The sequence below is a fragment of the Anneissia japonica genome, unplaced genomic scaffold, assembly GCF_011630105.1.
Source record: "Anneissia japonica isolate Jap-2015-1 unplaced genomic scaffold, ASM1163010v1 scaffold5280_len750649_cov202, whole genome shotgun sequence".
Lineage (NCBI taxonomy): Eukaryota > Metazoa > Echinodermata > Crinoidea > Comatulida > Comatulidae > Anneissia > Anneissia japonica.
The window spans coordinates 319,206-341,928 of record NW_022703058.1 but is presented as its reverse complement, the minus strand read 5'-3'; the positions used below and the strand labels follow the sequence as shown (position 1 = coordinate 341,928).

Here is a 22,723-nt window from a genome sequence, read left to right as displayed (position 1 = left end):
TTTTTGTCTTCATTTAAAATGGGAAATTTTTAATAATAATAATAATAAGTCCATACTTCTATAGCGCATTCTGCAAAAAGCCTCAGTGCGCTTTACAAAAAGAAAACAAGCAGTGAATAAATTTTGACTTAAACTACTGTACTTATTATCCAGAACATACTATGTATCAAATGGTTTACTTTACCGCCTGTTAAGACCATAGGCCCCTCTTGAAATAGTTATGAAAGTTCCGATTATCATTAGGATTTATTACTAGCCTAGCCATTAGGGGTAGGGATAAAAAAGCACTTCTTATGATGAATTTTTTATGAAAACATGAATCAATACACCCATTCTTAAAATTTTCATTTTTTAGATTCAAAATACGGTTTCTAAAAAATTTAAAACGCCGGATATTTCAGGGAATTCCCCTACCCCACACTGGAAATTAACAGCTCCCAGCACCCCCGCCAACTAGCAATAAAGAGTTCAGCAACTAATCTTGCACTGAGCCAGTTCACACCTAGCTACGCCACTGATTTCCAAGGAACCGTGGATGATTATTATGTACAGTACAGAACTGTAATTTATTAAATATAAATCTGCAGTTATAAATCAGCTAAATATAGATTAATGAATAATAATTAATGAATAATTTCATAATAATACTAGTTCTTTTTCCTTATTCACTTCCTTTCCTTTTTTTTTCCCATTTCCTCATTTAATTTCTTTTCATTTCTTTTTTTTCTCTTTTCTTTTCCCTCCCTTTTCATTCTGCTGTCATTTCTTTTTGAATTTTCTGTTCATTTTCCATGCTTACAATACATTCTGTCAGGGTTAGTTACACAGTGTTTGCTTTTGGTTTCCATTGAAATGAAAAAAAAAAATGAAATACAATGTACATAATTCAATTCAATTCAATATAATCTTTATTCATAATCTTCATTCAAAATTACAATAAAGATATACTGAACAGATAGAAAAATAACTATACAGAGCAAGGTTAATCTATAAATCTTGTTTATACTATATAGCATAGAGATCTCCATAGAGTACCACAGTCGTGTCGTCACAACGCCAGGTGGCGCTCTCTGTTGTCAACAGACGTAGGTTTCCGTTCATTACGCCTGAATAAATGCATACTGTAGGCTTTCTGGAATAGGCATTTTAAAATCTAATATTTTACCATCAAAATGTACTAACAAAAAAGCTCGCATTATATTAGTTATCGAACACCCATTTAATCATAAATTAAAATTTGCAAAACTTCAAATAGTATAAGATTATTGTAAAAAAAACCCATTAAAACTAGCATTATAACCAATTCCACACATTTCCAAAATGTAGCAACCTTGTGAAAAGTTCAAGAAAAAAAAAACCTAGACTATGTACCCTGTCTCTTGTTTTGTACAATTGATTCCTTATGTTTATTGTTCTGTGTCAATATCTTGTATGCCTTGTTGGAGACAAATCACTAATATCCAGCTTTCATATCCACCACATACTTGAGTGGTTCTCCTCGAACGTACCTCCAGTAATTCTCAGTAAGTGCTGCAGCAACCTACAAATAAAATTAGACATTTCATCAGTATTGTGTAGAGCTTGAGAATTTGGGAGAATTTAAAATTGAATAAAATTCCCCACCTCCCCCCACCCCCAAACTTCAAAAACGTTTTGCTACCATTGGTTAAATGTATGAATCAATCCATCAACAGATATTTTTAAAACTCCAATATCCACAGCAGATGCTAATGACATTGGCATTACTCAAAGTACACCTATTAAGAAATTTAGTTCACTATACAGTACATACAAAAGGTATATACTTTATGTAAATATATATATAAAGGTAAATAAATATAATAAACTGAAACGTACTTACATTTTTCCCAAAAGTTAAACCTGCTTCATGTGGTGATATTGTTATCTAAAACGGCAAGTTAAAAAAAATTGTAATTGAAATGTATTTCAATTTAAATACTATAATTACATGGGCATAGGTGGGGGATAAAGGGGTGGAGAACTGTGGCAAATTAGTTCCACTAAGTGGGTTGAAACACTAAAAATGACAATCAAATTTTAATTGGAATAGCGATTTAGCTTCACAGCATCAATTTTCACAAATTTCTCTAAACATTCACAAGGACAAATTAATATATTTCTTAAGTGTGGCTATAACAGCAAACTTGACTGACTTTGAAAGTAACTAGGAAATAGCATACCTCTTTCATGCTCCATAAAGGACTCTCTTGAGGAATTGGCTCTATAGGCTGAACATCCAATATTGCATGAGAGATCCAATTTTCTCTGTGAAAATAGGCAGATATAAAATAGATGAGGCTTAAGGAAAAATACATATTCCCAACCTCCTATCTAAAAATTAAGCCGACGCAAATCAATTTGCATTGTGGAAAACCAGTTTAAGAGACAGAGCAGGCCACGAATCGATTATCGTCAAATAATCCTTGTATCATTCTCACCTTATGGCTTTAATGATACTTGCTTCATCCATAACATCTCCTCTTCCAACGTTAATAAAAATTGGTTTCTGTAAGTAAATGATTTAAATAATATAATCACATCAGGAACACTGTTTCATTTCAAGATGACCAGGTTTGCAATTTGACCTCAATACCATTGAGGAGATATCATGACCAGAACTGAAAGATTGTGTATAGAATGGAGTGGAGTTGTGGTTTGGTAGTTAAGAGTGACTTTATTTCAAAATAAATCCATATCTATATACATATACATATGTATTATTATTATTATTATTACTTTTTTATTATTATTATTAGGGCTACACGATAAAAGTTGTTTACTTGTTTTGTATGCATTTTTCCAATTCCTTATGATATGATCATTTTATTCACTATAATTGTTGTTGAACATATATTGTAATGTATTTTGTTGATGGAATTGGAAATAAAGTTGCATATTTATATTTGATTTGAGATAATATGCTTGCCTTGTTACTTAAAAACAGGATTTTTAAGTAACAACTCAATGCTACCTTGTCCTTGCTTATTTAAAAAAACATTACTTCCCTGCTTACTGTAATACATTAAAATCAACATTACTATGTATTTTGCACTTTACAAATCCAAATTATTATTATTATTATTATTATTATCTATGTAGGCCCGTAGTGTATATTACCTTTTCTTTAGCATCCGCTAAGACATCACCAGATAAAAACCCAATAGTTTTAGGAGTACTTGGTAGAACATTGCACACAACGTCACAATTGGATAAAAGTACAGGCAATTCAGAGGTCAAACTGTAGAAATTAAAAATAATGTAAAAAGGAGAGAAATCAAGTATTCATGTATTGTAGTTATATAGCAAATATTTTGTGTAAAATTGCAAGTATAAAGACAGAAAAGAGAAAAGACAAAATATATAGCAGAAAGGGTTATATTATTATTAGTATTATTTCTTACCAATAGCGGTCTACACAGCATGATCTTTTCTCAATCGGTAATTCTCTTCTCACCATACCCCAGACCTTCATGCCAAAAGTTTTACAGTATTCAGCAACTGGTAACCAAAGAAAGAAAACAGGGATAAACCGATCAAAGTTTATTTGGTAAACCAACATCATATATTGTTTTTAATAACATCATATATTGTTTTTAATAACATTGATTCAAATACAAACTTTAATTAAGAAAACAAACTTTGAGATCCGATGTCACCAACTCCAAGTATTCCAATAGTAAGTTCTGATAACAGACGGTATGGTACTATTTTTGAACCCCTGTTAAAAAGAGTACAAATACGATGATTTATTATCATTATCTAGGTCATTAAAGATAGTACTTTTCACAGTCACTGTTACAAAGGAAAAGGTGGGCTGTGGGTCAGGTGATCACCAAGGATTCTGTGGTAAGGGCATTGTTTAAAGGGCATGTCTGATCGATTTGAAGGTCTATTAGGAGAATCATTGAAATAATTGTTATGGAACAATTAAATAGCTAAAACACCACCTCACCATATTTTGGCTTTTTGTGCTTCATAGCACTTATAAAACCTCCGTTCATGCGCTATCAGCCTGCCGATGACATATTCACCGAGGGGTACTGCTAATTCTTGTCCAAGTTTACAAAGAGAGAATTCTGGCAAAGGCTTTGAATAATCAAGGTGTTTAAAAAACTCATCTTGTCCTGTGAAATATAATATCAATGATTATTTTACTGCCAGTCATAGAATAAATGAAATTTATTCTATGGATAAAGCATCAAATATACAGTATTAGTTATAGCTGAAAATTCACTTACACCATGGAGGTATAAAATTAGAATTATGATTGATATAAGATTCCAGCATTTTCAGTATGTGTCTTATTGTGAGTTCATCTTTTAATTAATTTTACAATAACTTTTTGTTTGGGGTGTAATCTTTGTTTTAATTTCATTATATTCAGGGGCGGATCCAAGATGGATCTGCCAGGGTGGCGTGAAGCACACCTACGAGGACCTTGGGTCCGAGGGAGGAGGGGGTAGCTTCCAGGGGGCAAATTGGCTGGTGGCAGCCAAGGGCCCCCTGGAAGCTTTGCATTACCTTATCAAACAATTTTAGACGGTTTAATAAAAGGAAGCAAATACATTTTGTACTTGTCAGCATTTTGACTGCCCATATACACATCGGTTGCCAAAAATATCACTAAATTCGAGGCCAGACTAAAGAAACATCTGTTTGACCAGCACTTCCCCAATTAATTCTTCTCTTTCTCGCACTATTTTTTTCCACTCTCATATTTTTTTCCTGTCTTGCTTGGCTCTGGCACCATGAGCGCTCCATGCAGATACCAGCACCTTATAAATATCCGCTATTAATATTATTATTTCCTTATTCAATTTTTGTATTTATTTGCAGACACAGTAATATGATGTACTGGGAAATGAACAATACAAGATTGTAGGCCTATCTTTCGAGTATCTACATACTGCTAAGCAAACAGAACATAAAAAAAAAATTTTTTTAAATGGTCCTTAAGTCTGGTTATTAAGCGTCTTTCTCCTATACTAGGGAACATGGGCATTTATAATGATAAATAAAAGAACTTTTATAATCTTTTTTGAGTGTTTGATCACTAGTATATTAAAATGATAAAAAACTTTAATATTAATATAGACGATAGGCCTAAACGATACAATGTATATTTGCATGTAGGTATTTGATCTACTGATTGAAAAACGTTCTAAAAGGCAAATCGGAGTCAGGGATATAACGTTGTGTTCGTGTAAATTGAGCAAAAAAAATGCGAGCGCCCACTTCGCCCCCCTGCTGGATGAGTTATAGTACAGTTTACTGGGGCTCCAGACTTTTGTCATGGAGACTCTGTTGCTATTAAACTTTAAATGACATAATTACAATTAATTTATGGATACACACCTGCCCATGTAGACTGAACCCATTTTGTGTGTGGCAGCTGTTGATAAATATGTGACAACAGATTTGGATCTGATACCAAAATTTCAGCTTCCTTCAACCGATTCATAGCAGTCTCTGAAATTTCAGGATCTAACAAAAAGGCAAAAAAAGTTGATTAATAATAACAAAAATAACATAATTTCCCTGTAGTGACATAAAGTTGATTAATAATTAAAAAAAAAAAAAAAAACATAATTTCCCTGTGATGGCATATTTTATACTACTTTAATTTTTGCATCATTCTTAATTAAGTTGATAATACTTCAAGAAACATTTTTTTGTAATGGTTTAAGATTAAATTACTTTAATTAGGTTCCCCAATCTGTGAGGATTTTTCCAGTAGAGCAGCTATATCATCACCGGACTAATTTCATTCCGGTTCTCATTGCTATGCATAATTGATCCTTTTACATGTAAAACCAGACATCGCAAAAACCTGTGAAACTTACAAGATATTAACCAAAAGGTCCACTGATTAAACTCAGGTAAGAAAGTATGATACATAATCTAAATACTGAAATCCACACCACCGTCTTGTTGAATCGTCTTCATTCCTGATGATGACATAATGTTGAAATATTAAATCCCAACATGATGGTGTGCATTTCAATACTTTGAGTACGTATTATACTTTCTTATAAGATATTCACCGCCATGTATCTGTGTACATACTCACAAACAAACCTTGTCTATCAAATACGGAAAATGCTAAGCCTTGTTTATTGGTAACTGCAACAAACTGAAGTGGTATCGTAGCATCTACATTTTTAATTTCATCACAGATGCTCGGATATTCACTAAAAATTGTTACTATGGGCAACTTCTTTTCGGCAGCCATTCTTTTAAAAACAATATGAGCTTTTGTTATTTTAAGTCTTCTTATGGTGGGTCTTGCGTACTTCAGTGTGGAATACATAAACGTCTAAAGAAGAGAAAACATACTGGTATCAGTGGCGGATCCAGGATTTCAAAAAAGAAGGGACCCGAGGAGGTACTTTCACAGATGGACAATCTATACCTCAGCCCCAACCATGGTGGCGCTGAGGTAAGAAAATTTGTCACTGATTATGGCATTTCTAGATGGCCTGGAAATTGATCCCTCAGACTTAAAATTTGAATATATTTTCTTTATATCTCCATTTAAAAAAAATGTTGAACAATTTAGTGGGGGGGGGGGAGGAAGGAGCCCAGGCCAGCTTCTCCCCACCCCTTAAATCCACCACTGGGTATATAGTTCCAAAAATAATTAATATGCATTATATCCATTTTCACATTTTTTTCATTCATTTGGACATAAGGTCCTCCTTTATTTCTTTAGGGCAGGGGTCCTGGAGCCAAAGTAAATTTTTGATTTAACACATCTGCCCCAGAAGGCCGCACCCAAACTTTGACATTGCCAGTGTGCTTCCAAAGACACACCACTTTGATCTCAGTTTTAGTGTTACTTTTTACATATGATTGGTGTCGGACGTGAAAAAAAACAAGGTGTTTTCTAGCCACAAAATAGGCCTAGGGTTTAATTCATTTTCGTGGGCTACAAACAAATTTGTGTCAGGCCGCATGCGGGGGACAGCTAGATCCAGTTCTAATAAGGGAGACGCATCTTCTAAATTTGAAAATAGTTTCAGTATGTTGCTCAAATATTTTTTAGTAAAATAAAAACTCTTCAGATTTAAGTAATCCTGACACCTGAGACCTTGCAAATCTCTACAACGCTGTTAAAAAATATTTATAAAGAGTGATAAGTACGATCAACTCCCTCATTAAGACACACAAATGAAAAGCCATATGCATTCAAAATTGTATGCACTTGATATACCCAATTTTTTTTTTAACATCATCAAACCGTTCCAACGTTTTATAGGATTTATACGGTAAACGATTGCTTTCCATTCTCGTGCTTTTCAACCAATACATGATCAGACGTTTTTGTGCCTTTACAATTTAATTATGAAAATCAGGCTAGTTCTCCTCTTACGGTATCATTACTTGCTCTATAACGCATACAAATTTACAAAACTCGGTATGCGTTTCATAAATACCTTTGATTTTCCTAAGAACTCGAAATCTCAGACCCATGCATTAAATTAGGAGCCACCACAGGATGAAAGAGATGACTAAGATCAAAATTGATGGATTCAAAATCAGATAGCATACCACATACTTTAAAAACAGCTTTCTTTCTTTGTGCAAACCAATATGTTGATGGAAGCTGACCAAACACCTCTAAAACTAAGTAGTTGTAATAAGGTGTGACCAACTTTTTCATACCATTTTTTCATTTTTCTTAACTATTCCACCTTTTTCTAAAAATCATAACTTTAGTCTTGTCAAGATTAACAGTCAACCCTCATTTATCACAGATGCATACCATGTGGGGAATCTGTGGTGTAAAATTGGGGAACCTGTGATGTAAAATAACATTTTCGCCAAACAACAAACAAAAATTATTAAAGCAATCCATAATTTATCTCCATCTACTTAATTAAATGCCTTACAGAAATCTACATAAGTAGCATACTTAATTTTGTCCTTTTGTCTTCCTAAAGTTTTGTCTAGACTATCAAATATTATGTGACAAAAAAATGTGATGTGCCCACATATGGGTACGATGATGTCATATCACATACTATCAAATTGTATCAAAAAAAGTTGAACATGTTCAACTCCTATTTTCCTTTACATTTTATGTGACGCTTTTTTGATGAAATTTGATAGTGGACAAAGCTCAAGATATTTATATAGCCTGTAAAGTTAAAAAATGATCAATAGTTGAATAAACCTCAGTTTCTAAATCTGCCTTGCATGTCAGGAATAATATTATGTCCATCGCACCACATGGTAGTAATGATTTTGAATAAAATTAAAAAGTTATTTATGGCTAATTAGCGTACCAGCCGCCACGAAGAAATGGAAATCTCAGAGAAAAAAATAATAGTCTTTCTTTAATTACGCCCTCCGCTGCCTTGAAATCTCCAAAGATAAGATATGTATAATTCTTCCTAATAAATTTAAAGCATCTAACCATACTAAACTGTTTACATTTACCAATAAAATTGGATTTTTATTTTCTCATTCATCTGGATTTTCTTGGCAAAAAAACCCAAAAAAAACTTCATTTTTTTTCTTCCACCCTCCCCTGATGATCGTTAGAGAAATAAGTTCGTGAAAACAAGGAATAAAAAGTCACGCCTAGTCTAGGCCTAGTTTGTAGTAGTAGTAGGACTACTAAGATAGGATATAGGGCACAGGTGGGCAAAGTGCGGCCCCCGGGCCGCATTAAGGTCTAGGCCTAATGACACCAATGATTTGTACAACTTCTGAATATAAATTTAATAAATATAAATATAAATTTCGATGGTGAATAACAATTACAATTACAGTTACTCCCATTTACAAATATCATTCGTAAATTTATAAATACAATTACAATATAATAATTTTACTATTTCATTTATTTTTGTATTTTATAAACATGATCACCAGAAAGCAGATGATACAAAGTTATTGGTTACATGATGTAGGTGAACACACGTAAAGTAGGTGAACTGCCAGCGTACGTGATTTGCATCTAAAAATAGCTTGTCATTCTGTTTTAGCATCAGACCTTATTCTGTCTTTACATTAATGTCCCCACATTTATACTAACAACAGTACCATGGGAACCTATTTGATTGTGGAAATGGTTTCTTTCCCTTGAAACAGATATAACGTATGTATTAATAAAGTATATATTTTACTATAATATGTATCAAAAATGGAAATAAAACGAAAGAAATCACAAACCCCTTGTGTCAGCTTCACCTCAAGAGTACCATGGGAATCTATTTGTGGAAAGTTTCTTTCCACAAATTATACTTCAGTTCTGTAACTAAAGAAAAAGGCCCAGCAAGTGAGTGATTTTCTCGGGCTTATGAATATAAAAGAAGCCTGAAACGGCTATTAAAATGTATGGCATGCAACTATAAATATACTGATAATTTGATATGGAAAATATGAATATGAAAATACTATATATTTCCTTTATAATATTATTATAAACATGATTAAAAAAATTTATGGTAAATGGAAATGTGACAAGAAAAAAATGTATTGCAAATTAATCTATACTATACTTATTCTCTATTTAATTTAAGCATTAATAGGCCTAAAACTGATATCAATATATATACTGCAACAAGCAATAAAAAATAATGTTTTTTCAAACTAAGTTGATTTTAGTAACATCTGCGTTTTGTTTCTGTAAAAAATATAAATATTGACACCAAGTGATACTGAAATAGTAACAATAATAAACTTTAATATACAAAAAATTATCTTAAATACTGTAACATTAGTTTAACTAATGTTACAGTAATTTAAATAATTTCGGGTAAAAATATACAAAATAAGATTGCTACTTCAGGAGGAAAGTTGACTGGTTCCCTGACAAACAGTTCAATATTTATAAATTATAATATCAAAACCTAATACTGTATTTAATATTGATTGAAATTTTTAGTATTTATTTTATTTTCTTTGAAATATGTTGTCAGTAGAAAGACAACAAAACAAAAATAAAAACGTATGGTAAACCGATTAACGAACTTATAGTAATAATAGGCCTATGGCCTAGTTATATTAAATTTTGTGTTTTTTTAACTCCATTGGCGCTCCATATATTTGTTGAAAATAAACCGCAACCAAATAATCTGTACTCGCCCGAGGCGGCCTATCCAAACATCAAACGAGCAACAACTCTACTCTATAGATTGAAAATAATCATGCTATAGTATTCTGTTACTGGTATTAATAATTACTAGGTCTACTCTATCTATTTGAGGCCGCCGCCTATTTACTAAATATTGTACTACTGTATTATTACCAGCACCAACAACGTGACTACCACTTTGCCGTAAGTGTTGTACTCAATGAACGGCTGGTACAAACTGTTTTGTGGCCCCGCCTACTTTGCGTATCAGGCCACTCGGATTTCTATCCAGTCCAAAAAAGTCCACATGTTACTCGAGCAAAATCGCATTCCTGCCCATTTCTGATTGGTCGGTTGTTAAGTTTGATTGACACAGTGGGGTAGGCCTATCTAAAAAAATTACGCGCGTCTCCCAGTCTCCCCTACCCCCAACAACAAATCACGGTCAAGTAGTTAAAAATCACGTAAAATCACCTTATTTTGAGAGTTGCACCCCTTAACTGATCATATCAAGCCCCTCCAACTTCACTTTCGATCCCCCATCAACACCCCCGATCATGTGGTGACTGGGACACGTTCTCCCCCCCCCCCACATATTTTTATGGGGGTTGGTCCCCGATTTTCTGGAGAAATGTAATTTCATAAGTCAAAAGATGCCTGAAAATTGTTGAAATGAACTGCATAAATGACGCATGTTTTAACGAAAGAGCCATGTAGGCCTACAGCCAGAATACCGTACATCTTCTTACAGCTAGCATAATACCGGGGTCTCTGCTCACAAATATTAAAAATCACCTAGGCCTATACACGGCTTTCGTGCCTTTATAACTTGAGAAGTATGAGGGAAAAAAAGCGTGAAAGATTGGTTTTGGCATATGAAGTAGGTAAAGTAATGTAAATACATCAAAGACAATTAAGTTTTATTTGCTATGGTTCATCAGAAGGATTAACATGCCAAAGATCATGAGAAATTTGTTGGCACTTCATTTAGATCTTGTATGGTGATGTGATGATGAATTTTACTATAAGAGTGTCATTTCCGGCCAGCTAGAGGTAGGCCCCAGAGGCGGATCCAGAGATGTCCAAAAGGGGGGGGCAATTAGTTAAACATAATATAATTAATTCTTTCATGTTTGTTAGGCAATTCATTCAAGATGACATCAATGTCACGCCGGGAGTTGGATGATATCAAACCATGGGTTGAAAAAACCGTGAAGCGTGTGCTAGGATTCCCGGAGCCTACGGTTGTCACAGCAGCTCTTAACTGTGTATCAAAGGGCTTCGACCAATCACAAACTACAGGTAAACATTTTCCCTGTGTATACTGTATACTAAAAAATAGTGCTGTAAACATTATCTTATTTTACCTTAAATTGGTTTTTTTAAATGTACATATTTAGATAATAGAAAAAACTAAATACAGTACTATATAAGTACTATATAATATATATAAAAATACATAATATATTTTTATAAGAATTATACATATGAAGATATTATTGTAAATTCATATTATTTGCTCTTTTCAGAAATGCTTCAACCTTTGCTTGAAAAATCCGCTCCCAAATTTGTGACATTGTTATTTGAAACAATGCAGGAAGTTGAAACATCAAGAAAGATGAATAAACCTCGCAAAAGAACATTTAAGGTGTGTAGATGTATTTTCAGCGTACTTATTTTAATTATTTTCTATCAGACTCAATACTATTAATAATGAATTATAGTACTCTACAGTACTGATCGAAGGCAGTGCACGTTTTTGGACATAAATATTATCAATTCTGTACATAAATAATACTCTTAGCGATCTAATTAATTTGTCTGGTAGGCTTATTATTTTCTTTTGAAGTGGATGATCATGCTGATGATCTAATACAAATTTACCTTATTAGGCCTATCTGAAATTGTAAGCTATGGGTTACAGTTATGAACCAAGAATGCTTTTATACAAAAACTCTATACATATCGCGTGCTTAGTCCAGAATTCGGGCTCTGCTGCCACCGCAGGTAGCTTTAAATTAGTAATATTGTTCTTTTCTAAATTCTTGACCGGGGGTACCGCAGACTGGCTTTGACTGCGTAGGAAGTTGGTGAATGTGGAACACGATGCCCACAGGCAAAAAGTGCACTGCCGTAATCAGTACTGTAATATAGTAATTTTGGTATAGGCCAGCGATGGGATCTGCTTAAAATGTAAGAAGAAAAACAAATTGCAATATCATTGCTATGACAATAATAATATTAATAATGATAAAAAATACTGATAATAAGGATAGTAATAGTAATAATAATCATTATTGATTGGTTGATTAATATTGATCATTATAGATTGGTATTGATTGGTATTGTATTGAATTGATCAATATTTATCAATATTAGTTGATTGAATAATATGTGATGATTAATTTGACTGGTTGAAAATATCAATGTTCATTAATATCAGCATTGAATATTATTAATTAAATAAACCATATTGATCAAAATATATTGTTTCATATATTCTTATCAGGAGGATGAATCAATGGAAGAGATTGTTAAGCCAAAGAAGTCAAAATTACCAGCTCATTTTTCTGATGAGTTAGAAGCTCCATTACCAGAACCTACCCCAAGCCCTGGCCAGTTAACTGCTGCTCAGATTAAAGAAATGATGGCACATGCACGAAAACAAATTACAGCAAGGAAAGAGCAGATAGATGCAATGGTCAGAATCAATATACATCAAGAGTATATTTTATATTATTTCACACTAGTATAACTAATATAACTAGTTTTTTATGTTGACTTTGCTGAATTGTAGATTAGCCCCAGAAAGTATTACTATTCTGATGGTGTTTACATCAGGTAGGGCAAAACATCATTCCTATTAATCTCCTCAAGCAATTTTTCATAAATATGGAATTACATCTATCATTCATATTAATGTAAAACGCAATTAATTAAATTTTGCAATGCTATAATGACTCTTAAAGGAGAAGTTTACCAGGACTGATTTACCAAATTCAGGTACATAATATCCCATTTTCCAAATTACGAATCTGGTGCATGTTCATTACGTAGACGCTCAAAACTATATTTGCGATGACGTACCAAGTGTATTTCTCCATCAAAGTTTAGCGATAACGCCATTGTAATGCATAGAATTTGGATGGAACTCGTCTTCTACCACCTAATTCACTTTGTGACATTATTTTCCGATAAAAATATCAATGTGTTAGTTGTTTCTGAAACCTATTTTTTGTATCAATGAACATAGGGCATGATGCGGAAGTCATCAATAGCCCCAGTAATTCCATTGAACCAAAGTCAACAACTAGCAAAGGAGGCTCTAGAGAAGGCTAAGAGAGCTGCAGAAATCCAGGCCAGAATCCAGTCCCAGATGGCAAGCACAGGCCTAGGAATCAAACATTTGTCCAAGTATGTATGATTTATACTTGATTTGAAAGCAATTATGTCAACTGTGATATAATACCAAGCATACTTAGCTCATTCGGCTATGCTTCCGTTCATTTGTAAATCTTTTTATGTTATTATCTCCAATGAAAAGGGTGCTGTAAATGATCTATTCTAGATGAATTATCATGATTTTTTAAAGGGAATTAAACTTAAATCATTAGCCTTCTATTTTCTTTGTGTATATCCATTATTATTTGTATTTGATACTTTTCCACCAATCAGACCCACACCATTGATTCTTGATGACCAAGGGCGGACAGTTGATGCTAGTGGCAATGCTATACAGCTAACACAGAGAATGCCAACACTGAAGGTAACATTTATTTTTTTCCTAGTAATTAATTGTAATTTTTCTGACAAATAACTCATTGTAACCGTTATTCAAATGCCCTTTGTACTACTGAATGGATGGATTTAATTGGTGTAAACACAAAGGGTAACCCACGATAGGCTGAAGAAGACATTTCCACTGTGGTCCTTCTGGTGTTGACTGGGCAGTACACCAGGAGACAATCCCCTGCTCTTTTCTGAAGAGTGTACGGCGTCCTTTAACGTGCACGTGGGCCAAAATGCAGGACCAACATCTTAAACATCTCATCCGAAAGATGATGTGCTATCGTACATGGAGAGCAATGATGGAGTATTGAACCGAAAACGAAGAGATCTTTACAGTTCAGTGCACACACAGTGGCTACCACCAGTTTAGTCAACTGAGCTAAGCTGCTCTCTTACTTATTATGGTGAATTATGTTATTTTTTTCCACTCTGTTCTGTTAGTATTTTGATCCTTCTTTTCAGGCTAATATTCGAGCCAAGAAAAGGGAGGAATTTAAGGCAGTGCAGGATAAACCGGACACACAACTTGATGAGACGCACAAATTCTTTGATCATCGCGTTAGCCTACAACCCGCATTAAGACCCAAGAAAGCATTTAAATTCCATGAAAAAGGCAAATATCAATTGATTGCACAAAGGGTTAGAGCCAAGGTAAGATTAACTGTTAATTACATTATTATATTATCATTACTAGTTTGTCAGATAAAACAGTTTTAGTACTTTTATAGTGCTTTCAGAGAAATAAGCAAAAAGCTTTTGTCAATATTTGTCTCTTAATCATTGTATAAATAAATCAAATGTGTCGTATCTAGTTCCTTAAGCCTGATATTAAAATATATTTATTTTTAGTGTATATTGCTGATTTTTACTGTGATGAATTTTAATTAATTTGTATTTTTTTTGTGTCATTGATCAATTTATTTTACTATAAATTTTGAAAGTCATCACTTATAGCTATAAGTATGTATCCATGTTTATTTGCATACAGGCCCAACTTGAGAAACTTCAAAGTGAGATTGCCCAAGCTGCTAAAAAGACAGGGATCTCATCAGCTGCAAGATTGGCACTCATCCAACCAAAGAAAGTCTTGGTGAGTTATATAATTATTATTTAAGAAAATGGTACAACCAGACAAAATTATAACAGTGATACTAACTAAATGTAAATTATGGGCAATCTATGGCATACTTAAAATGTGTTTTCCATCAGTGTCAATGCAAAGTTTTTACATTAAATATATATCATAAAAGCAGAACGTTTTTTACTTGCCTGGAGAAAGTGCTTAGAGGAGAATCTGTGATTCACAAGACACTATATAAATATGGTCTTATTATTATTCATGTAGATTTTTTCAATGCTTGAGGATTCAAATTACATACGGAACCTATAAAACATTGATTTATTTTAAAATTTTATATTTGTAGCACCATGAACCCATTTAATTTCATTCAATTATAGTGACATTAAAATACAATATGTAAGAAAAACCAAAATTGAAATGCTGGACAGGGGTAGCTTAATAAGCAAAGTACATTGCTATAACTCAGATGAGCCAGCTACCCTATGGGTAATGGTGGTTCTAAATGATGATGATAATTTATATCAAGTGGATGAATTCTTGTAATTGGAAATATACTTGTTCAGGGAAACTGATTATTTCCCTGCCAGCACTACTGAAGGAGGTGTTTTTACATGATCATTCTAATTCAATTGCATGCTTGAATGATTATGTGACAAGTGGATCTGTGTGAATACATCAGTTTCCCTGAAGAAGTTGCTGAGACAGTAATGAAAGCTAGGAAGTACAGTAAGATAAATATTTTATTTCAAATAATTACAAGAATTCATCCACTTGATATTATGAGCATTGGAATAGTACAAAATATTTTTGACATAATAATAATTGTTTTTGATTGTTGATATATTCTCCATTTAGAGGCAATGTGAATAAAATGAATAATAATGAAAGGGTGAATGGCTACTTAAATGATTGTTATTGTTGTAAATAAAACACTTTTTTTAAATGTGAGATGAATCTTCCAGCTCTAACAAGCTGATACTGTAATTGGAGTCCTTGATTATATTGCATTAGAACTAAGTACCATGAGAAATATTAATATTAACAGGTGAACTGAAATTCTTCATTTTGTTTACAGAGAGAAGATGAAATACCAGATGTGGAGTGGTGGGATTCTGTGATCTTGCATGTAGATTCTTACAATGGGTTACAAAACAAGGATAAACGTGAATGTATTGTTGGCATTACACATCTTGTTGAGCATCCAATTCAATTGAAGCCACCAGGTAGTACAAGCATAATACAATACATAGTATTATTTATTATAAAGCTACTCAATTTGATAAAATTTTATTTTGACAACAAATTTATTTATAAATGCTGAATAGAAAATATTTTTTACTTTGCCTATCTATATCTATATTTTTTTTTCATTTCATTTTTTTTACAGGTGATAAAGATGCAGCAGTGGAAGTGCCAATCTTTCTGACTAAGAAGGAAAGGAAAAAAATCCGTAGACAGTCAAGAAGGGAAGCTGATTTAGAAAAACAAGAGAAAGTAAGGTTAGGTCTAGAACCACCTCCAGAACCAAAAGGTAAGCAGTCACATACACAAGACTACCACTCAGAGGCTTCTTGCATGTTATCATTGATCAGTGTTAAAGAGATTTTAAAGACAGAAACATACAAGAGATAGTGTTTGTAAGGATAAAGACATACATGTAATTGGTCTACACAAATGTTTTTTGTTTTTTTTGTAAATGTTACAAAGAGCCATATTAGAATTTATTGAAACAGAAAAGAAAAATGAACATTTAGTATTCTGAAAATTGGTTGAATTTGTGATACTTACAAAGATATCGATATACGCTAGTTGCAGGGTCATACCATATGTGGCAAAGAAAAGCCAAACCAGACACTCCTCGTCTAAAGTTTATTTTTAGTTATTTAAATATAGGGTTAAACAGTAAAATGAATGGGTATAAAGTATTAAAATAATTATTTATATCCAACATTTCATTATGGAGTTACAGGATGTTAAAGGTACAGCTGTTTAGAGAACAATATTTGAGAAATCAGCCTTTAAAGTTTACGATTTCGGACATTTCTCAGGCAGAGACCATCACCAGGTTGTTAAAAAATGTGGTTTTTAACATTAAAAATGGGGAAAATAACAACATACCTTTATGTGAAAAGTTTATTTTAGTGCAACATTCCCACATATTTTGGCCATTATCTCTGAAACACAATTTGCAGGGAGTGACTGGCTTGGCTTGTCTTATGAATGGTCTGTGTCGGATGTTTACATTATTTTTTAGGTAAGCTTGCCAAATAAGAAACTGGCGTGGGGTTTTCTAATTATGTATCTCGCTCATAGATTATCAACATCACTGCTCATTTTTAATGATGTTAATAATGGCTACATGCACCTTTGTGTTGCAGTGCGAATGGCAAACTTGATGAGAGTATTGGGAAATGAAGCCGTCCAGGATCCGACAAAGGTCGAAGCTCATGTCAGGGCTCAGATGGCTAAGAGACAAAGGTAACACAATTAACTATATTTTACGTACATCTATTATTCTGAACCATCCACAACATATTCTGATTTCCCAAATAATTTATTGTCCTTCAGTCTGATTTGAAATCTCTTGAAAAGTGGAGTGTTACTGATGTACAACACAAGCAAAAGTAAAAAAAATGTCTGTTTCCACTTCTAGACAAACGATTGTCTTTAATTACATGTTATGTACTAACGTGTTAATTTTACAAAATTTATGGATGATTAATTTAAATTTAATACTAATATTAACAGTATTAGTTGCTAAGGCTATAACAAAAAGCTTGGATTTATACATTGGCATTGTTATAAGACAGTATATATACAGTATGAATATATTTTCATATGAAATTATTTAGTAATTGAAACATTTGTTGACATTGTTTGAATGGTGGTTTTTTATTTTTTTTTCCCAGGCTACATGAGGAAGCAAATGCTGCACGAAAATTGACGGATGAACAGAAACGAGAAAAGAAAATGAACAAGATTCGGGAAGATACGTCAAATGGAGTTAACGTTTCTGTTTACAGAGTGCGTGAACTTAACTGTCCATCTCACAAATTCAAAGTTGAAGCTAATTGCAAGCAGTTGTTGATGACTGGTTTAGTGGTTATGTTCAAGGATGCTAATGTAGTCGTAGTTGAAGGCGGTAAGATTCGTCGCAATTTAAAAGTACAGTTTGGTTCCTACCACTGATGCTAGTCACATTCAGGAGCCAGACTTCTCTAGCATTCAAATATTTAACTGTTGGAAGGAGATCACACATGCAAGAATGTGCAATTAAACAACCCTTAAAATAGCCCTCTAAAATTTCTATTTTCCACTGTAGTAGAAAAATGCTTTAGATTGGGCAACAAATAAAATAAGTTTTACTTTCTTAAATGTTTTAGGTCCAAAACAACAAAAGAAGTTCAAAAGACTTATGATGAACAGAATTAAATGGGATCAAGATAAACGAAGAAAAAGTAAGTATTATTTGAGCATGGTCTTAATTTGTTGTCGGTAATCGGAATGTTTTTGATTTGAATCCAATTTGTGACGTTTTTTTTTCAAATATTTATTTGAGTGTTGCCATTCAGCTTCTCAGCTTGGTTGGAGTTCAATACCTTGCTGTGGATTTTTGCTTGAGGCTTTGTGAAAGGCAATTGCCTATAGTTGTCTCTCCCCACCCAAGAGCACAAATTAGTTCCTGATAGTGTCAAACATTATTCTGTTGATTACTATCTGCATCATTAGGTAATTCTGTCCAGCTAACTGAGAATGGTTTTGATCTAATGACCGATCAAATAAATCTGAAGTTCTTACAAGCTTTGTTGGCTGAAAGTGCTGTATAACATGTTATTACATATTATTGTCATCTTTAGTTATCATCAGTGGATTTGTTTCTCCATGCCAAAGTTACTGTCTTGAATAACCTATCTATCCAATTTTATTTTCAATACTTGTAGTGACACCCTTAGTTACACAATGAAACACAAGTATAATCATGTGTTATAATGCATGTACTACTGTTCACAAACTGAAAAGCCAATATTCTCTATTATTACTTCACAAACTAATGTAATTGATCATAAAATAAATCATAAGCTCATAGATTTAGTAAATCGAATTAGTGAATTAATTACACTGAGTGCGGCACGTTCAAACTTTGTTGCCATATCTCATTACTAAAGAAATAAAATAATTATTTTCAGATGTACACGATGACGATTCCGATGAGGAAGAACAGAGGAAGGTAAACAAGTGCTTATTGGTATGGGAAGGGACAACGATGGAGCGTTCATTTGGAGACATCAAGTTCAAACAATGCCCTACGGAGTCAATGGCGCGGGAAGTGTTTAAGAAACATGGTGTGGAACACTATTGGGATTTGGCTCACAGCGAAGCTGTAATTGAGGCGTCCCAAGATTTGTAATTAGATTCAGTTCCAATGCGAATGATTATTCTTGCGTTTTAAGTTTGGTAAATTCCAGGTATTTTGAAATATCCCAACGGTAAGGATCCATTATACATTTGACTACATTACAATGTTTTGTTATATTCTTCTTGTTATTTTTTCAAACTTCCAATAATGTAAGGAATTAGGAGAAGTAATGTAAAAAAATAATATTAGATAAAGGTATATGAAGATGAAATGGTGTAGGTTTGTACTGTAAATTCATGCGTATAAGACGATACATGTAGTCAACTCCCAAGTTTGAATACAGATTCCTGGAGTGTCAGTCATACATAACATCTGGCCTATCAGAACATGTAATTCAATTTGTGGGACCAGTAATAATGTGCATGTCCAACACACAAGTTTACATTCAGGATTTCACTTTGTGGGACCTTAGCAAAAATATCCAAGAGGTAGGGCTTAACAAATAGTCCATGCCGAATAATTTGTTTGTACTATTACTCTCTGCCCTCCCCTCCCCTCCCCCTCCCCCCACAACTTTCTACTGTTCTAAACATATCAGGCTATGATGCACAATTGTTACTAGACTACTGGTTTACAATGGAAGAAAATGTTATTAGCCCAGAGTGTAATTTTGGTGGACTTCATAGCCTTGATTAATATTAAATCTTGCCCTGACACATAAGATGACTTTTGACTTAGAACATGCAAATTCAGCTGTCTTCTTATACATGGGAATTTACAACATGTACAGACATGGTAAGATTCTCCTACCTACCCACAACTTTACCAATGTAATGTGATATGGGTTGGAGTTTTTTCTTCTTGTCGCAGGTACATTACTGTTGTGTTTGCAACAAGACCAGTGTGTCATAATGATTGACGTCAGGTGAGCCCAACATCGCCAGCAAGTACGTATAGTCATTCAATCAATATATAAAGTATGTATACCAAATATATGTACAATGTCACTGGTTTTGTATGTATAGAAACCTTTTGAAGAAAAGGTGGTGTGATAAGAAATAAATGCATCCAAACTGTTAATTTTATTTCCTGTTATGTATTACTTTTAAGAATTGTGATTATTTTATGTAAATTTTCTTGAGCCACACATATTTTGGTGTGTTTTTAAAAAGTTGTTACATTGTCAAAGTGCGTTGTTACAATGTGTTAAACGTGCATGTAGCTAAGATTTTTTAGTTTTTTAAATAAATAACATTGAAAAGTTGAACTTTCATATGTTTGAATTCTGTTATTGTGGATTTTTGGAAATTGTCATTTTTTATCAAATTAATTTATATGGCCAATAAATCTTTTTCAAAATCAGTAGAAATTTAATTTGTTTCTGTTAGCAAACAAAAGGTATTAAGTTGAATATACTGCTAATAGGCACTTTTTGCAGCCTGTAGTTACCTTGGAAAATGTAGTAACAAAACCCTCCTTTAGACAGTAACTTCTCATTTCCAAACTCCTGTTGTTGCCGTTTCTTTTTTTTCATTGAAGTGTAATAGAAAATATTGACAATTTAATGTACAAAGATCAAAAAGTCCTTAAATTTCCATGTCATGTGTACATTCAAAAAATTAACAGGCACTTTTTCTCCTCCCCTCTTCACAAATGCTAATCCACTTGATTCTATAGGGAATTAATTTGGTGTCAAATTTACTCTGAACAATTTCAGTTCATCATATGAAAGTACAACTTTAGCTAAGCCTTGTTCAGACACACCAAATCTGTTGTATTTTGTTGTGTTTTCATAGACTTGCTGGCCAGTGAACGGCTACAAGAGGTCATTATTAAAGGTAATGTATTTTATGAATAATAATTACATGATGTCTCAAAGGAAAGTTCCAGAGTTAAATGTTAATTTGAATACATTTATTCCTAACATCTTTGTTAGGAAATAAAATGCTGTATTATTTGGCATATTGCAAATTTTTATTATATTCCCTACTTCAGTTTTCAAAAACAAATGTGAGCCTTCAAAGATTAGTAATTTAACACTCTGTAATTTAAGTATTAGTATCACTTTTGATTGACTTATGCCAATGCTGGTTTTTCACTACCGAGTTCAGGGTACCAATAAGTACGTAATTAAACGTACTACATATTTTTATTAAATATTTTATCTCTAGAACTCTCCTTTAATATAGTATAAACATGCATGAATAAACGAATACAAGAAAAATACAAAACAAAAAAATTTAATTGCTATTTTAATGCTTCTCTGGCAATGTTTAATTTGAAAATAAAGCAAGTACTTAGTTGGGCAGTTAAAGATATACTATCAATCAAAAGATAATACCTCAAGAATTCATATAAAATTTTGAATAACTTGTTTAAAAGGATTAAATAAATTATTAGCTTCCACCAAGAAACAGATCGAAAAAGATTTACAGACATTTTAGTACAAAATCCTTCCATTGATTACCTGCCAATTATGATTTTTGTACTAAAATGTCTGTAAATCAGGGAAAACTGGTTTTTTTTTTACCTGTTTCTTGGTGGAAGTTTATAATATATTTGATTCTTTTAAATGAGCTCTCCAAATTTCTTTTTTTAATTTCTGAAGTATTTTCTTGTATTTTGACTGTTAGTACATCTTACTAAATACTAAATGTTATCTTGCCATCTAGTCAGGGATTAACATTATATTCTTCATTTATACATTGTATCTTCAGTCTGTTAAATAATGTTCTGAAAACCAAACTGTATCTAAGCATGGAGGTATAAATCTAAGCTACTGTATCAAGCTATGAGAATAGTATAGTGGCAACAGTGGCAGCACCAGTGGGGTGTCCAGGGGTCAAAGTGTCCTTGTCAGTAAAGAAGCCAATCATTAATATGTTGGGTAATACTGCCTTGATAAGCATTAACACAAGATGCCAAGGAGCATTTGTGTATTTCTGCCTTCAAAATGGCCTCCGAGTCATTAAGTGCCACCATTATCTAGCAAAGTCATATAATGGTGGTATTGTTCAATATGTGCTTAATCCTATTAGAATGTTACTGTCATGAATTTACAACAGCAATTGATGAAGTAAAATATTTCCTGGAAAAGCTTTTATTCATGTTTAGCACTCAAGTATTTGAACAATTAGTTAATAACACAAAGGAGACTTATAATTCCAATATTGTATGAGAAAGAGTAACAGGGAACTTAGAGTTTGAAATTCAGTTTAGCTTAAGGCTGGTAATTACTGTACAAAACTTCTCTATTCATTCAAATTTCCTTAAAAGAAATAAAAATAAATGTATAATATCAATTTGGCTGAATTGAACAATATTGTGTGTACGCATTTGTGTGAGACAGATATGTAGATTGTATGAAATATTCAAGATTTTTTTAACTTCA

The 22,723-nt window shown here is 32.8% G+C and overlaps 2 protein-coding genes across 5 annotated transcripts; one reads left to right on the top strand and one right to left on the bottom strand.

Annotated features, from left to right (window-relative positions):
- Positions 1–1,200: 1,200 nt before the first annotated feature.
- Positions 1,201–10,392, bottom strand: LOC117104278 (glyoxylate/hydroxypyruvate reductase A-like). 3 transcript variants are annotated; one of them, XM_033245029.1, is made up of 12 exons: positions 10,280–10,392; positions 9,202–9,286; positions 6,100–6,337; positions 5,377–5,505; positions 3,974–4,145; positions 3,660–3,739; positions 3,423–3,519; positions 3,139–3,259; positions 2,460–2,527; positions 2,202–2,286; positions 1,862–1,906; positions 1,201–1,540 (listed from the first exon to the last, which is right to left on the bottom strand). In XM_033245029.1, exons 3-12 carry the CDS (start codon positions 6,329–6,331, stop codon positions 1,454–1,456), a joined length of 1,116 nt encoding a protein of 371 aa, XP_033100920.1. In that variant the 5' UTR covers positions 6,332–6,337; positions 9,202–9,286; positions 10,280–10,392; the 3' UTR covers positions 1,201–1,453. The 3 variants fall into 3 exon arrangements, with proteins under 3 accessions (XP_033100920.1, XP_033100922.1, XP_033100921.1); XM_033245031.1 differs by having other exon boundaries at positions 6,100–6,254; XM_033245030.1 differs by lacking the exon at positions 10,280–10,392 and adding an exon at positions 10,117–10,163.
- Positions 10,393–11,244: 852 nt separating this feature from the next.
- On the top strand, positions 11,245–22,649 carry LOC117104254 (U4/U6 small nuclear ribonucleoprotein Prp3-like). Of its 2 annotated transcripts, XR_004444718.1 has the most exons (14): positions 11,245–11,407; positions 11,635–11,753; positions 12,615–12,806; positions 13,359–13,519; positions 13,781–13,871; positions 14,357–14,545; positions 14,883–14,984; positions 16,051–16,198; positions 16,363–16,506; positions 17,354–17,453; positions 17,885–18,117; positions 18,359–18,433; positions 19,163–20,279; positions 21,129–22,649. XR_004444718.1 is itself a non-coding variant. In XM_033244975.1 (13 exons), exons 1-13 carry the CDS (start codon positions 11,260–11,262, stop codon positions 19,381–19,383), a joined length of 1,923 nt encoding a protein of 640 aa, XP_033100866.1. In that variant the 5' UTR covers positions 11,245–11,259; the 3' UTR covers positions 19,384–22,649. The 2 variants fall into 2 exon arrangements, 1 of the variants encoding a protein (XP_033100866.1); XM_033244975.1 differs by having other exon boundaries at positions 19,163–22,649.
- Positions 22,650–22,723: the final 74 nt, after the last annotated feature.